Source organism: Seriola aureovittata, chromosome 1, assembly GCF_021018895.1.
Source record: "Seriola aureovittata isolate HTS-2021-v1 ecotype China chromosome 1, ASM2101889v1, whole genome shotgun sequence".
Classification (NCBI taxonomy): domain Eukaryota; kingdom Metazoa; phylum Chordata; class Actinopteri; order Carangiformes; family Carangidae; genus Seriola; species Seriola aureovittata.
This window is the reverse complement of record NC_079364.1, coordinates 25,670,172-25,683,885: the sequence shown is the minus strand read 5'-3', so window position 1 is coordinate 25,683,885 and position 13,714 is coordinate 25,670,172. Positions and strand designations below refer to the sequence as shown.

Below are 13,714 nucleotides of genomic sequence, written 5' to 3'. Positions count from 1 at the left end.
AATTTAATGTGTAGGCATGACACTGTTATGGATCTTCTCATCTAACTCTCTGTCAGAAAGCAAAACAGTGAAGCCTATATCTGCTGAATTACCACATTCACTGTTGTCACAGACAGTGAATGATTACAAGTAAACTTAAATTTGTGAGAGTGAGTTGTTGCCCCGAATGAAAGGGCAATCAGGGTTCAATGAGGTGCAGGATGGATGTATGCATTAATACAGTGACTTCAGTCATGTTGATGTTTTACTGGACCCTCTGATACAAGTGACTCACATGTTCCCATCACAGACGGTGTGCAGGATCATCCTGAGAGAGTCCTGACGCCCAGAGGTAAAGAAATAAATATGAATGAAGCTGCATTTGTGCATCAGTCAGGCCCTGAGCTTGACTTGTAACTTGTGTATCTTTTTTTTAAATTTATTTATTTATTTTTATTTCTTTTAAATGTCTGTGCAGGCTTGACAAGGATGGAAACACTACAAATTCCAGGCATTTATGAATGAATACATTGAACTCGTAGGAATTCTGTTCATGTCTGAGAGGAATGAGACACCAGGCTGGAAAATTCACTATTAGAAATGAATTTTCACATTACACATATGAATCTCAGCTGAATAATGTTAAAATAATTTATTTAAAAAAGAAAAAGAAACCAATAGTGGAGGCTCCTCCAGTGTCACAGTATCTGAAAAATGTGTTTTCTTTTAAACACGTAAAGAATTTACCATCACCAGGATGATGGAGCTCTGGACTTTACCCTTCCTCTGTCCTCCAGAGCTCGGCTGAATGATTATCCACTGCTTACACAATAATATGATCTATTTCTATGAAGTGAACTGTTAGCCATTCAGAGAAATTAGCAGGTCTTACCCTGCTCATGAGGACAGTAGAAATCCTCTGTTCCAAAATTTGGTCTTTACAATTTAGAAAATAAAATGCAGAATCACTGCAGGGTGTTGATTTGCTTCACTGAACCTTTCTGTCACACAACAAACCATCTGACAGGATGACTTGGGATTTCACAAGTCTGGTTTAAGCAACAAGTCCCCAGCTGAGTTCAGGACTCACTGCTGGAATGTGCTTTGTCAGTGAGTCATGATGTTGTGCTGTAACCTTGGGTTGGTATCTGTCTGTGTGTTTTTTCTGTGTGTGCGCGTCTCATTCATTCCAGCGGTGATTCACACTTGTCAGTGCAAAGTCTAGTCTCATCCCACGAATTGCAGTTCTTACCTGGGTTCACTGGGTTTACAGGACTAAGTGGATGTGCACCTGTGTGTTTGTGTATGTGTGTGTGTGTGTGTGTGTGTGTATGTGTGTGTGTGTGTGTGTGTGTATCAACAGTGTAACTTGTCTGTGCAAATATTTGTGTGTGTTGTCTCATTCATTTAATAACGGCCTGAAAAGTTGAATCATACACAGTGATGCTAAATTGACTCTGGTCAATTCACATCAACGGTAGACTTAGACTGCTCTTAGTCATACGCCAAGAGTCTGTGTGTGTGTGTATGAGGACAGAGTGCAGGTGGGAGGAGCAGTGGCTCACCTCACAGTGGTAACACTCCACATGGTAGTCCTTGTCCATAGAGACAACGCGGATGGTTTCCTCTGAGCCCTGGTGAGACGAAACACAGTCAGACCTTCACATTACATCAGTCTAGTGTCTCATTCTAGTGATGGTCCAATAAGCAGCAGGTCTGGCAACGCCAACACAAACAATTCGGCGACATGTAGTTAAAAGAGTGCTGTTGTACTCAATATCAGCGCTCATGGAATGCCTCTTGTCCAATCAGATTACTTGGTCAGAACTAACTGTTGTATAATAACTGATGTAGGATTTCAGACGGATCATTTCAGCTCAGTTTTAAAGTTTTATTTCAGTTATTGTCTTTGTAAGTTTTATCTTGTAAACTCACTGCTGTTGAGTTTATTTTCATAGAACGTGACTAATAATAGATATTAGTACTTAATATTATATATATATTATATTAATAGAAACCAAGATGATCTAATACCTGATACCTTGTCTCACGTGAAACTATAAATCTTAAAATACTGTATATTTACTTTAAAAAAAGACCTCATCTGATGTTTATCTTTAAATCTTTATAATCAAGCCTGTAAGTTCTCATCGTGTAAGGTAACTAAACTTTAATTTATTAAATCTGATATTTAACATTTAAGCTTTTTAACAAGCTCATCTGTGTGTATTTAGTTGTTCGATTGGTTGTTCAGTTCAATACACTATGGTCCATTTGTTCAAACCAGGATGGATTTTTAGCAGATCATATTTCCTGGAGATAACAGTATGTGAGATGTATTGGAAGTTGCATGCATTGAGATGTGCTCCTGACCTGGGCTGGAAGGATAGGCTGGTTGCAGGAGGCGCACTTGGGAGCAAAAACCCTGTTATGGAAGAGACAACAAAATTTACAGATTGAAATATTCACACGTCTCTGCATAATGTAAATCACCTGACTTCTTACTCCACACATAAACCAGAATCCTAGTTCTAACAAACACAAAAATAACAGCCACAGAAGGAAAGTGAGAACCATACGTTTAATGTCTGTGTTGTTTCCATGTTTCAAATTTTCAAACAGCTTGTTTTCAAATTCCAGGCCATGCTCTGTCATGCAGTAATCACATTTTATCAGTGCAGCGTGCAGAGAGATGTTCTCCTTACGTGTGGTAGTCTTTGACACAGTAGATGTTATTCTCAACATCCACGGTGAAAGGCACTCCATCTAGACCCTCTTTACACACCACACAGCGGAAACAGCCTGGATGGTAGGACTTGCCCAGCGCCTGGAGGATCTAGACACCCACACACACGTAGAAAAAACACACAGCATGACAGTAAGACTTGGAATGAGGCCACTGAGTTCACGCCGTATCATGCAATGGACTGCCATCTGGCAGGTTTCTTTAAGTCCAGATTAAAAACATAAACTCAGTGAGTGTGGTGTAATGTCATGTGGCAGGAAGAGCTTTGTTATTACACATGCCCCTGTACGCAATCAGGCCCAAGATTGTGAACAAATGAAGATCAAAAATTAAATATACCAAGTCAGAATGCAAGCTATGTCTGCACAACATCATGGTAACTCTGCTTCACTTATGATAAACACAATAATGCATCGAGCAGATGCAGAAATTTATATTATTCATTCATGCATCCAGCAGCATGTCTTGCCAGTCCAGTTGGACAGAACGAGACACACTACAATGGACCCACATAACTCACATTGACTCTCTGCCTTTCATGTGATAAAGCTCTTACCATCTCCATGATGAGGTGACCACACACGAAGCACTTCTCAGCCGTCTGCTGGAAACCAGAGTACTGTTGGTGAGACAAAATACAGGATTGTTATCATCCTCTGTTAACACTGGAAATGTTTGTGCTGGCCATACAATCAGTAGATCACAACGTGCTCCAGACCTGATGAACATGTTAGACATGTTCAGTCTAAGAGACAGCTATGGAGGGCGCTGTTGCGCTCTTCAAATTAACATAAGAAGGTTTCTTTCAGATTCCTTTGTCTCTCAGCTGACATGATCATGTTCAGGCAGTGATGAACTGTGGTGTCTAACCTAATACATTTTTACCAGCTACGACAGCGGGGCTGCTACTGTTTTTTCCTTGTGAGTCTGTGAGTCTATGTGTGTGTGTGTGGGTGTGTGTGTCATCATGGAGACGCTTACTGTATCAGGAACTATCACAGAGGTAATTTTGACTTTGTCAGGTGTTTATACTGTCTGTCTGTCTGTCTGTCTGTGGACAGGTAATGTCACCCCGACAGCATCATAACTGTGCCATAACCAGCAATCTCAACTACAGGTGTGTAGTTGAAATCAAAATGAAGGCTGAGTTCAAAGATGGGTGTGGTCTGACCCATGAGAACTGAGTGGTCATAATCAGTACTTGGAACATCAACATGTTGATGGCGGCTGGTGTGATCCCATCACAAGATCTTCTCTAGTTTCATCTTTATGGTCTTGAAGGTGGCTTCTGTTGTTTTTCTACACTGCCATTGCAATCATACAGTTGCATCCATTCACATTCACAATCTGCCATGTTTGGACAGTGAGTATCTCCACTCCACAGAAGAGTCTTCTGTGTGTGACAGGAAACAAAGCCGTCAACAGCTCCTTTCTCTTAAACCAGGACCGCAAGCAGATAATGAAGGTGACCATCTGCAGCTCACAACCCCCTTGGGGTCATGACCTGACGACTTTTGGGGAGGGGGGTGAGGGGAGACCAGGTGGAGGTGGTGAGGGGCAGCCTGCCCCCTGCCCCTGACATCTCTCCTCCGGATCTACCATCTGCCACCACCTCCCCAACCCCTGAAACACCCTGGGGTGACAGGCCAGACTGTTCAAGTCTCAGCCATAAGAGGTAGGTGGAAGGAGATTAGTCTCATCCTGTCATTCAACCTCCATCATCAGTTCATCACTGATTACAAATAGGAAATACTAAAATTCCTGTTTTGCTAACAGTTAAACTCTAAGGGGAAGTTGCCTATAAATGGGAAGTCCTGACAACAGATTGGGTCGTGTGTTATGAGGTTATCTGGATTATAAAGCTGTTTTCAACAGTTATGTTACAGGAAGCTTTAGTAAGATATTTCCTCCATGTTCAGAATCAGCCTCTGTCACATATTAGTAATAGCATCACATACAGCTATAGTACACAAAACGCGCACATTTGCACAAGTAGCATCTTGTTGTGTTCATCATAAGTAAGTAAGTGAAGACACCATGAGAGCAGGCCCGATGTGTGCCCCATTAACCTGAAACAGATGGACCTGAGAGCTACAGCTGTCCTGCATGCCTCCTCCCACTCTTAATTGCAAGTGCTGGGGAGCAGCACGTGGGGTAATTGTGCTCCTTGGGGAAATTTGGGGGAAATTAGTGTGAATTGGAAGGGTGGTACTGAACTCCTAATTGTGGCTGCGATGTCTGTTTCCTCTGGAGGGTTGCAGAATGCAGTTGGAGATCCTAATCCCTTGTTCTCTGCTCCACCCACTCCTAATTCACTCCACCATGAGACAATGCTGCGTTGCTATCAGATAATCTGCTCATCACACAACAAAATCAATCATCATAAATACACAGGTGACTTACCAGGAAATCCTCCTCACAATAAACCTTCCCGTTGACGTTGTAGAACGCTTTCCCTCGCAGCCTCCTCCCTGAAAAGAAAGACAACAAATTAAATCTACATTCTCAAGTATGGAATTCAAGAGTTGAGCTGATGTGCTGCTGCAGATACACTATATGGCCAAAAGTATATGGACAACCCTTTTATGTACATTTGATCTGGGGTTGTTTTTCATAATTTGGGCTGGGACCCCTAGTTTCAAAAAAAGGATAATATTAATAACATGAAAAATATTTTAGACAATTGTGTGCTTCCAACGTTTGGGGTATGCATTTTCTTACTTTAACATGACACTGTCACCTTGCGGAGGAACACACAGCCTTGTTTTAAACCAAATCCCACCTTTGTAATGTACTGCGAACGCAGAGTGTGAGGCAGGCCCTATCACTAACATCAGTGCCCAACCTCACTAAAGGCCTGGTCACATCAGCATTTAAACGGCAAATTTAGTGACAAAGTCCAGTCGATTCAAATACATTCATCACGATTAGTGGATTTGCTGGCGGGGTGAAACTGTCACATTGCGTCCCACTTTGGTGAACTTTCACAAGGCTGACCGTTAGCAAGCGAGAGTCCAAAACAGAGGAAGTTATCGTAGCTTAATCAGCTATGTTGCATCTTCCTCTGTTGAAATAAGAAATGTTCCACAAAAGAAGTATACCTCAAATGACAGTTATGAGACAGGAAAGTTACTGTCACATTAGCAACAGTGCTATACGCAAAGAAGTTTGCAAAGTGACCACTAGCTTGATAGCTTTATTTTCCGTCTTTTTATTGAACACAATGGTAGACAATGTTGAACAAAATGCCAAAGGAGTAATCGTAACAGTAGAGAGATGAGCTAGCGAGTTAGCAGTTAGCTCACCGGCTACTGCAGTTCACCAAGCAGCTGTGCAGGTACAGTCACTACATCACCAGCACCAAGAGAACTACAGATTGATTTGGCTCTACCACTTCCTGTTGTGACCAGGATTTAAAATGCACCTGTGGCTAACCACAAGCCACCGGGTCTTCCCACAAGAGTGGAGGCAGTATGTTAAAGGCAAATTCAACTGATTTACTTCTATATAGCTCTGTTCTGTCTAATAAATCAAAAATACATTCGTTTTCAAAGAAGATGTCTACTTCTATTACTAATATGTGTTATGATATGACTTCTTTGTCTAGAGAGGCACAAGCACAAAATAGCAGAGCTGGTTGTTTTCTAAAAGCCTGTATCTTAGTGTGATGGTTAAAACAGTGAATTTTAGATACAATTCTGTCACACACCACACTGAATAACAATTTCACACAAGTTCTGTCCACATCTGACACTCTACTATATGTCACAGTGTATGCCTCTTCCTTAATCTCTCTACTTTACAGCCACATGCAGCACGCTACCACAGAGCAGATGGCTGGCCGAAGGTAGGGCAACATTCTGCCTGTGCCCCCCGTTTAATTACTTCGACCATTGATCCCAACAGGAATCCATTCACAACCCATACACAATCAATACAGCAAGCTGCTTTCCAAACCTCCCCCCAGAATCTCTCCTCTTCCCTACTCGGCCATTGTGCCCTGCTCACAGACAGACCAACAATAGCAGACTGGAGGGAGGATGTCCCCAACTTTGACACATGCATGAACACAGGCAGTGCTGAAACAATTAGCATGTTGAAATGTATCAATGTATCTTGCTGCTAATATTGGCTTTACTCATTTTTCCACATCATTACTATATGAAGACTTTCTTTGCTGCTGGTTAGACTGATGAAGCAATTTTGTCATTTTGTCATTTTTATTCTTTTATTTAAAGAAATATAATTAAGTATAATTAAATAAACAACCATTAGTTGGAGTTCTACATCATACAAATGCATCCAGTGAAACATGGCCACACCACAGTGGGCCCTGGTTCAGCACGCTGGGCTTGCCACTCAGGGGGAGAGTCTGAAGGCTGAGTTCCTCTGAGTGAGCCTTCATTCATCAGAATCCAAGTGTGAATCCAGTCTAACAAGGAAACTCTGCTGCGGGCTGGCTTCTGCAGCCCCCTGCCATGCATCCCTCACAGCTCGTCCATTCAAATTCATTTAACAGCAGCGGTGTCTCTCTGGCAGCGCGATGACTTCACCCGCGGCTGGCAGACGAAGCACACGGATCTCATAAATCTGCTGGATTAGTCAGATTTAATTGTCGTCCCGAGCCACCATTGATTTTATGGGTGTCCCAGCATGGGAAAGACGTGGCCCCCCCTCCTCTCTTTTTAACACTGAAATTTATGCAATCGCTGTATTTCACACACAAACACAGTGTCACAATGCTGGGAGATGGCAATACATTAACACCCACATAAATGGCTGGAGCGGCCAAGGAATGCTGTCCACACAATAGGTGAGACTTTTAAGACTTTGAGACTGAGCAGCAATTAGCATTTTGGTAGTGTGGAGCAAAGAGAAAAGCAAGACTGAGGAAGAACTCCATGTGAAGCAACTCAGGACTTTGGCAAGGCTAAACTTGCAGGAGCAGTGAGATTATAGTGAACAGTGCAGCAGCAGGGGCTGCGAGGTGTTGCTGTGTGCTCGTCTGTGGCCTCTGCTCTGGAGTTTGGGGTCTGGAAGGTGAACACAAAGGCCTCAGCGCTGATGACTGTGTGGAGCGCTGCTAGGGGAGCGGGCCGACTGAGCAAACGGGGACATTCTTTCTGCCTGAGGTCACTAGCTGGTCCCATTCAACCCCCCGCACCTCTCCAACACCCCTGCTCTCTGCCCGCTTCCCTCACCGAGAAAAGGAGGGGGAGGGCTCCGTGCCTGCCTCTCTCTCCTCTGGCCTTTTGTCACCAGACAGCGCTGCAGAGAAAATTAAATGCACAATCTCAAAATAGACCTTTATTTTTAATTATAACTGGTGAAAGAAACAAAATAAAATTCTTTCAGTGTGGATATATAGTATGTCAAATATATATGGATAAAACCTGACTGGGCCTAAACAAAGTGGAAAAACAGAATAGTTCCTTTGGAACAGCTAACATAACTAAATGTGGTATCTTAGATATATAAACCAAAGGCAGTTGCCTCAATATGATTAATAATGGTACACATGATGATGACTCATTTTCGCCTCTCACTCAGTATGATCACAGTGTTACTGCTGAGGCTTTAAGACCCTGACCTCTGCCCCCCTTAATGCTGGTTTCTTGCAATTTTTGGTCATTTAGGAATTAGAGCTCATCCTGCAAATGCACTCATTTTGAATGATGTGTGTTGCCATGGAAATGAGAGTTGGTCTGGTTCAAGAGGATTGATGTGTCACCATGGCAAAGGTATTATTCAGCTAAATTTTCCTCTGGTACAACAGCATGTTTGTGTTGAGCATGTTCACAAATAAACTCAAATGTGCTTGTTTCCCTGAACAAACCAGCAACATTTACTGGGAGAATCAAAGGCTGTGTGGACAAAGACATTGCACTACGGAGTTTAATTTCAGGAAATGTTTTTTTAATGAGTTTCCTGGGGGCTTCAAGCCAAAAACTTCAACACAGTTATTGAAGAAGGATGTTCCCCCTTGTTTTCTGGTCACAAGGTTTTGCTTCTTTTGTGCCTGGATCAAAGTCTTGTCGGATGTGTTGGTGAGTCACAGGTGTAATGATGATATTACACACTTGATGCACTAGCAACTTGTGACTTGCTTGCCTTAGGTTACATCCACACTAATACGTTTTAGTTTTAAAGCGCATCACTTTTGCTTCGTTTATTCCTGATGTCTACACTACTCCGGAGTTTTCAAGCCCCTAAAACAGAGACTTTTGGAAACGCTGCTGACCACACTTTAGTTTGAAAACTAACAGGTTGTGTTGTAGTCTGGACGGGCAGCAACAGAGACCTTTGGAAAGGATGTCGCAGACAGTAACAGTCGCTCCCTGACAAACTGTGGTGAATGCATTATGGATAACAAAATACAAGCGTTGCTGACCTTGCTGTTTTTGGTAGCAGCTATTGTGGAGTTAAATTCTGCATTTTATCATGCTACAACTGCCTTTGCTGTTCCCTGCTCGTTGTATTTCCTGCAACAACCAACTGCGTAGACAATCTGCTTCCTGTTTATACCAGCACGCGCATACTCAGTGTATGGATGGAGACTATTTCTGATACAGAGCTAAAACACTCGTACTGACAGAGATTGTTTTCCTTTCTAAAATAAAAACGTATTAGTTTGGATGTGGCCTTAACCAAAGAGTGGCTAGCACGTGTAAATGGCTATGGTTAGGGTCAAGGCTGGGGTTCAAGTCTGTTAATCTAGGTGGAGATGACATATGAAGGTCTAGCTATGGGGCATTAAAAAGGAAGCGTTAGCCAATAAGTGCAAAACTCTTCTTCTGTGGTGACTACATGTGAAAAAAAAAACAGCTCTGGGACGGGAGCCAGCTCCCATCGTTGAACACATGACACCCCTGACATTTAATGCCGTTCTGCATTGACAAATGTTTCATGTTTGTTTTGAAATTAAGCCACACTTCCTCGAATCCTTCGTTGTTGTTCACGCTGACTGCCTCTTGCGAAAGCAAGCATTTTGCAAGACACGCGGAACTAAGTGGAAGGCATGGGTAAGGGAATCTTTAAGCATAAAGGCAAATGATGTCGATGGATCGAACCACATGGAACCGGTTCTCAACTGGAACCGGTTCCTGATTCCCAACCCTAGTAGGTGGACCGTGGGGAATAAAACATTCAACCTATGACACATTTCAAACACTGATGTACAGGGAGTTTCTGACTAGATAAATAATGTTCTACCTTTAACACATCTAAATTGTAAATGCTGCTAAAAAAAAAAAGGTGGGTTACATCAGGTCACATTCCAAGTAAGAGTATTTGTCAACTTCCTGTTGGTCATATGCCCGTTGAGGCGTTTCAACATGTGAACTGTTCCTCTTTGTGAAGGCAGCTTCCCTGTGCTGGACATATTCTTTTATCATTTTGAAAAGAGCTCCTCATCTTGACATGAAATTATGTTGCGTTTTTTGTAATACTCGGGATAACAACTGTAATCTCGGCAGGGTGAACCTATGCTTTAAAAAAACAAGATGGCATGGAACAGGCAGGTTCATTGAATCTTTGCAATTGAACACACGACACAACACATCCTCAAACATGAAACCTTTGGCACTGCCTACAAGCTATTACATCTGACTCTGGCTGCACAATCGGGTTGTTTAGTCAGAATGAGTAACAGCTGAGCATCAGTCAGGACTTCCCTGCATCTACACTGAAAGAGCTCACTCTCATGTCAAAATCAGGTTTCATCCTTCGGAAGCCATTTCCACTCAAATGAAGTAAGAGTAAAAGACAGCGTTTGAGAGGAAGTGTTTTCACACGTTTTTATAATCTGCTGACATCTGCACTAACAGACAATACAACAGGATGTACTGTATTCTGTTATTTGTATTTTATCACTTCCATTACTTCTATGTTTTGTCACTGACAATAAAGAGATGTATTGCTCTTTCTCCTGTTGGAGGGAGACGTCATTCAGCCTCTGTTCTCTGTCTCTGGCAGAGAAACCACAGCTCTGGCCTGGATAGAAGGACAGATAAATGTGGTGATTTTCTCACAAAGGAGCTTCAAACTGGTCTTTTTTAAACCATGCCATGGTGAGTCTGAGCAGACCTGTAGCCTCAAGAGTATTTCTGGTGAAAACCCAGCCGTGGAAAGTATAGCACAGGCGGCGGTAAGCATATTATCCACCATGAATGATGCAGCTCAGCACTAGGCCCAGTTACATATCACTCTGTTTTGATCAGCAATGACTGCCACACCCCTCGAGCAAGCCAAGCTAATATTGAAACCAAAACACATTGCAACATTGTCTTATGTCATCCTCTGATTACAAAACATCAAGGCAGATTTACCCCCAATTTATCTGACGAGAGCATCAGGGACGAGGTGTGCTCTGGATCCAATGTTCAGCACAGAACATCGGGTAAGGTGAGTGGTTTACAGGTACGATTTTCATCTTCCAAACTGATTTCAGAAATGACTGTGGGCATTATGATAATTCTAAACCTGTTTGATATTTGCTCGAAATTGTCTTTTTGAGGCAACCAGAGTGTGACCGCGGTGGGCAATGAGAGACAGGTCTACAAAGAGGGAAGAAGGGAAGACTTCCAAAGTGCAGTCTGGGTTTAAAGTACAGGTGCAGGGAAAAGGCTAGAAATGTAGCAAGACCTGAAGAGGCTGACATATCCTCGACTGTGCAGAAAAAGAAGAGATGTAGAGAATGAATGTTTGTGTGCTTCTCTGTGTAGTTCCCACTGGAAATGTAATGGTAATAATATCCTCTTGTTTATGATGCAATGTTATTTTGTAGACTGAGCGTGTTTGGGATGTGAATGTAGATGAGCTGTGAAATTTCCGCTCATGTATTTTTATACATTTCAGACCAGATTTTAAAACTCCTAAAGTCTGAGTCTGCCTTGTTTCAGTCACTGTGACCATTACATTCGCCCATATCATGCTCATGAGGACATGGACTGACAGTTTGGTAATGCAGCTGAGAGTGCAGACTAACATTTCCAAAGAGCAAAACAATACTGAGGCGTAATGCAGTTATAGCCTACAGATGTACCCACACTGGCAGGTGATGTCTGCCGTGGAGAGCAGCAAAAATTCATCTTCAGTCAACTTTTCCATTCCAACAAATGAAGACCTGAGGCACTGTGATTGACACTGGCACCACTTTACTGGTAACAAACACACATTCATTATTTTGTCATCTTGTTATAAGTATGTCTCATGTTTTTTGATGTCTTACTGACAATAGTATCAATCATTTACTCAAAAAAAAAAAAATTACTCAGATTAGTCACTAGTGAAAATATTTAGCTGCAGCTCAAATCATTCAATAACAGAAGAAGAGGAACTCAACTATACAGCTACAAGCAAACTAGAAAGGTTAAATCGAGAGTGTCGAAAATACAAAACTGCTACAGGCTTGTTGGCTGACGGCTCACTGACCACCTGCCAATGAAAATGCTTGGCAGTATCTGACGAGATACTGACTTTCATAACAATATATTCACAGACTGGTAGGTCTTATCTTTTTACAGAATCTTAAATATAGACTTAATGTGATTTATATTACAGCTTCCACAGTACTACCTTATTTTTATCACGGTCCAATTATTTCTAATGACACTGCTGTAATGAGTGTGCATGTAAACATACTGTATTACTCCAGAAACATAACACAAAGAACTGAACATTCCCTTTTTTCCAGCTTTCTCATTTCCACTGCCTGGCAGGTGCAACTGGTGGTGGTGAACGATTTGAGAAATTCAAGCCCCTGAGCTCTCTTCTGCTGCCAGTGCTTTCAGAGGCCGCTTGGATTACTGTAACAGAGAAATGAGTCATCAACCCTGCGGTTGACAGTCTGCTCATCCAGCCTGAAGCAGTGTGTTTATTTTTTTTATTTTATTTTATCCAGAGAAGGCATGCATATTTTCAACAACACCCTGCCTCACAGTCACACAGAAATATATATTCACTCCAGTTAACACGCATATATGTGGGAAAATATATTCAGTGGCAAACTGAGGAACGACCAAACTTCTCCTTCTGCTACAATTTCAGCTGCAAAGGGACACACATTCAGTAGTAGATGTGAGAGGAGGAAGCACAGCTGCAGCCTTAAATGCTTTAACTGTGTCTGTTTATATCTATATATCCATGTCTACACATTTATACGTGCACTTCTCCGTGCATGTGCCATTTCATGTGAGCCCCATGCCAGGGCTGCCCCCTCTGATAAGCAGGTCTGGTACACTTTGTGACTGTCTGATTGAGGTCCTCCAGGGAAGGCCGGCTGAAGTGGAGGGGGGTAGTTTGCATTCTTGGCCATTTCATGAAAAAAGGGTGCAACCATGGGAGTAAGCCAAGAGGAGGGCTCAATTATGCATGGTTAAACAAAGCCCAAGGCTACCAGCGAGCAATGTCTCAGCAAACTCGGCTTCACTCTGGAGCTCCAGACTCCAGGAGAACCCTACTCAGGGGCACAGGAGAAAAGAAAAAAACAACCAAAAAAAACAAAACAAACAGGGACGTAAGAACGTAGCTCCTGATAAATCACTGGATCGTGTTATGACAAGTGCAGGCACATTGAAACCAAACTTCTCAGAGACCTTCAAAACTCTGCTTAAAAGCAAACATTTCCATTCACATGAGGTCAAATGATGCATCGCAGTCTTGTTACCAATAAACCATCTTGAGAGCTGAGATGGCCTGTGAAGGCCGACTGAGCACAGAAAAGGACTCATTAACTTATCACAGACACGATTTCTCCGATATATGCAACAATAATTCTCTGGGGAGTCGTCTGTGGTTTTTGTCTAACAGCGATAGTCCTACATAGCTATTTTATGATGTAACTACCACCTCCCCAGTGAGAAATCCAGTCACTCTTTAAGAGCATCTTTAGTCCTCAGAGGATCTTACAGATATGATGATGAGAACCAGTGTGTTTACTTGGTTTCAGCACTGAAAGCTGACTTCTACCCAAACCCTAAAAACATAATT

The 13,714-nt window shown here is 42.3% G+C and overlaps 1 protein-coding gene across 1 annotated transcript in view; it reads right to left on the bottom strand.

The window, feature by feature from the left end:
- The window catches only part of wtip (WT1 interacting protein), a 29,800-nt gene that overhangs the window by 4,985 nt on the left and 11,101 nt on the right, over positions 1 to 13,714 (bottom strand). Inside the window, exons 3-7 of the mRNA XM_056381045.1 lie at positions 5,129 to 5,196; positions 3,282 to 3,344; positions 2,685 to 2,815; positions 2,353 to 2,404; positions 1,545 to 1,613 (exon numbers count right to left, since the gene is read on the bottom strand). Coding sequence (XP_056237020.1) covers positions 1,545 to 1,613; positions 2,353 to 2,404; positions 2,685 to 2,815; positions 3,282 to 3,344; positions 5,129 to 5,196 — 383 coding nt within the window. The remainder of the gene's footprint in view (positions 1 to 1,544; positions 1,614 to 2,352; positions 2,405 to 2,684; positions 2,816 to 3,281; positions 3,345 to 5,128; positions 5,197 to 13,714) is intronic.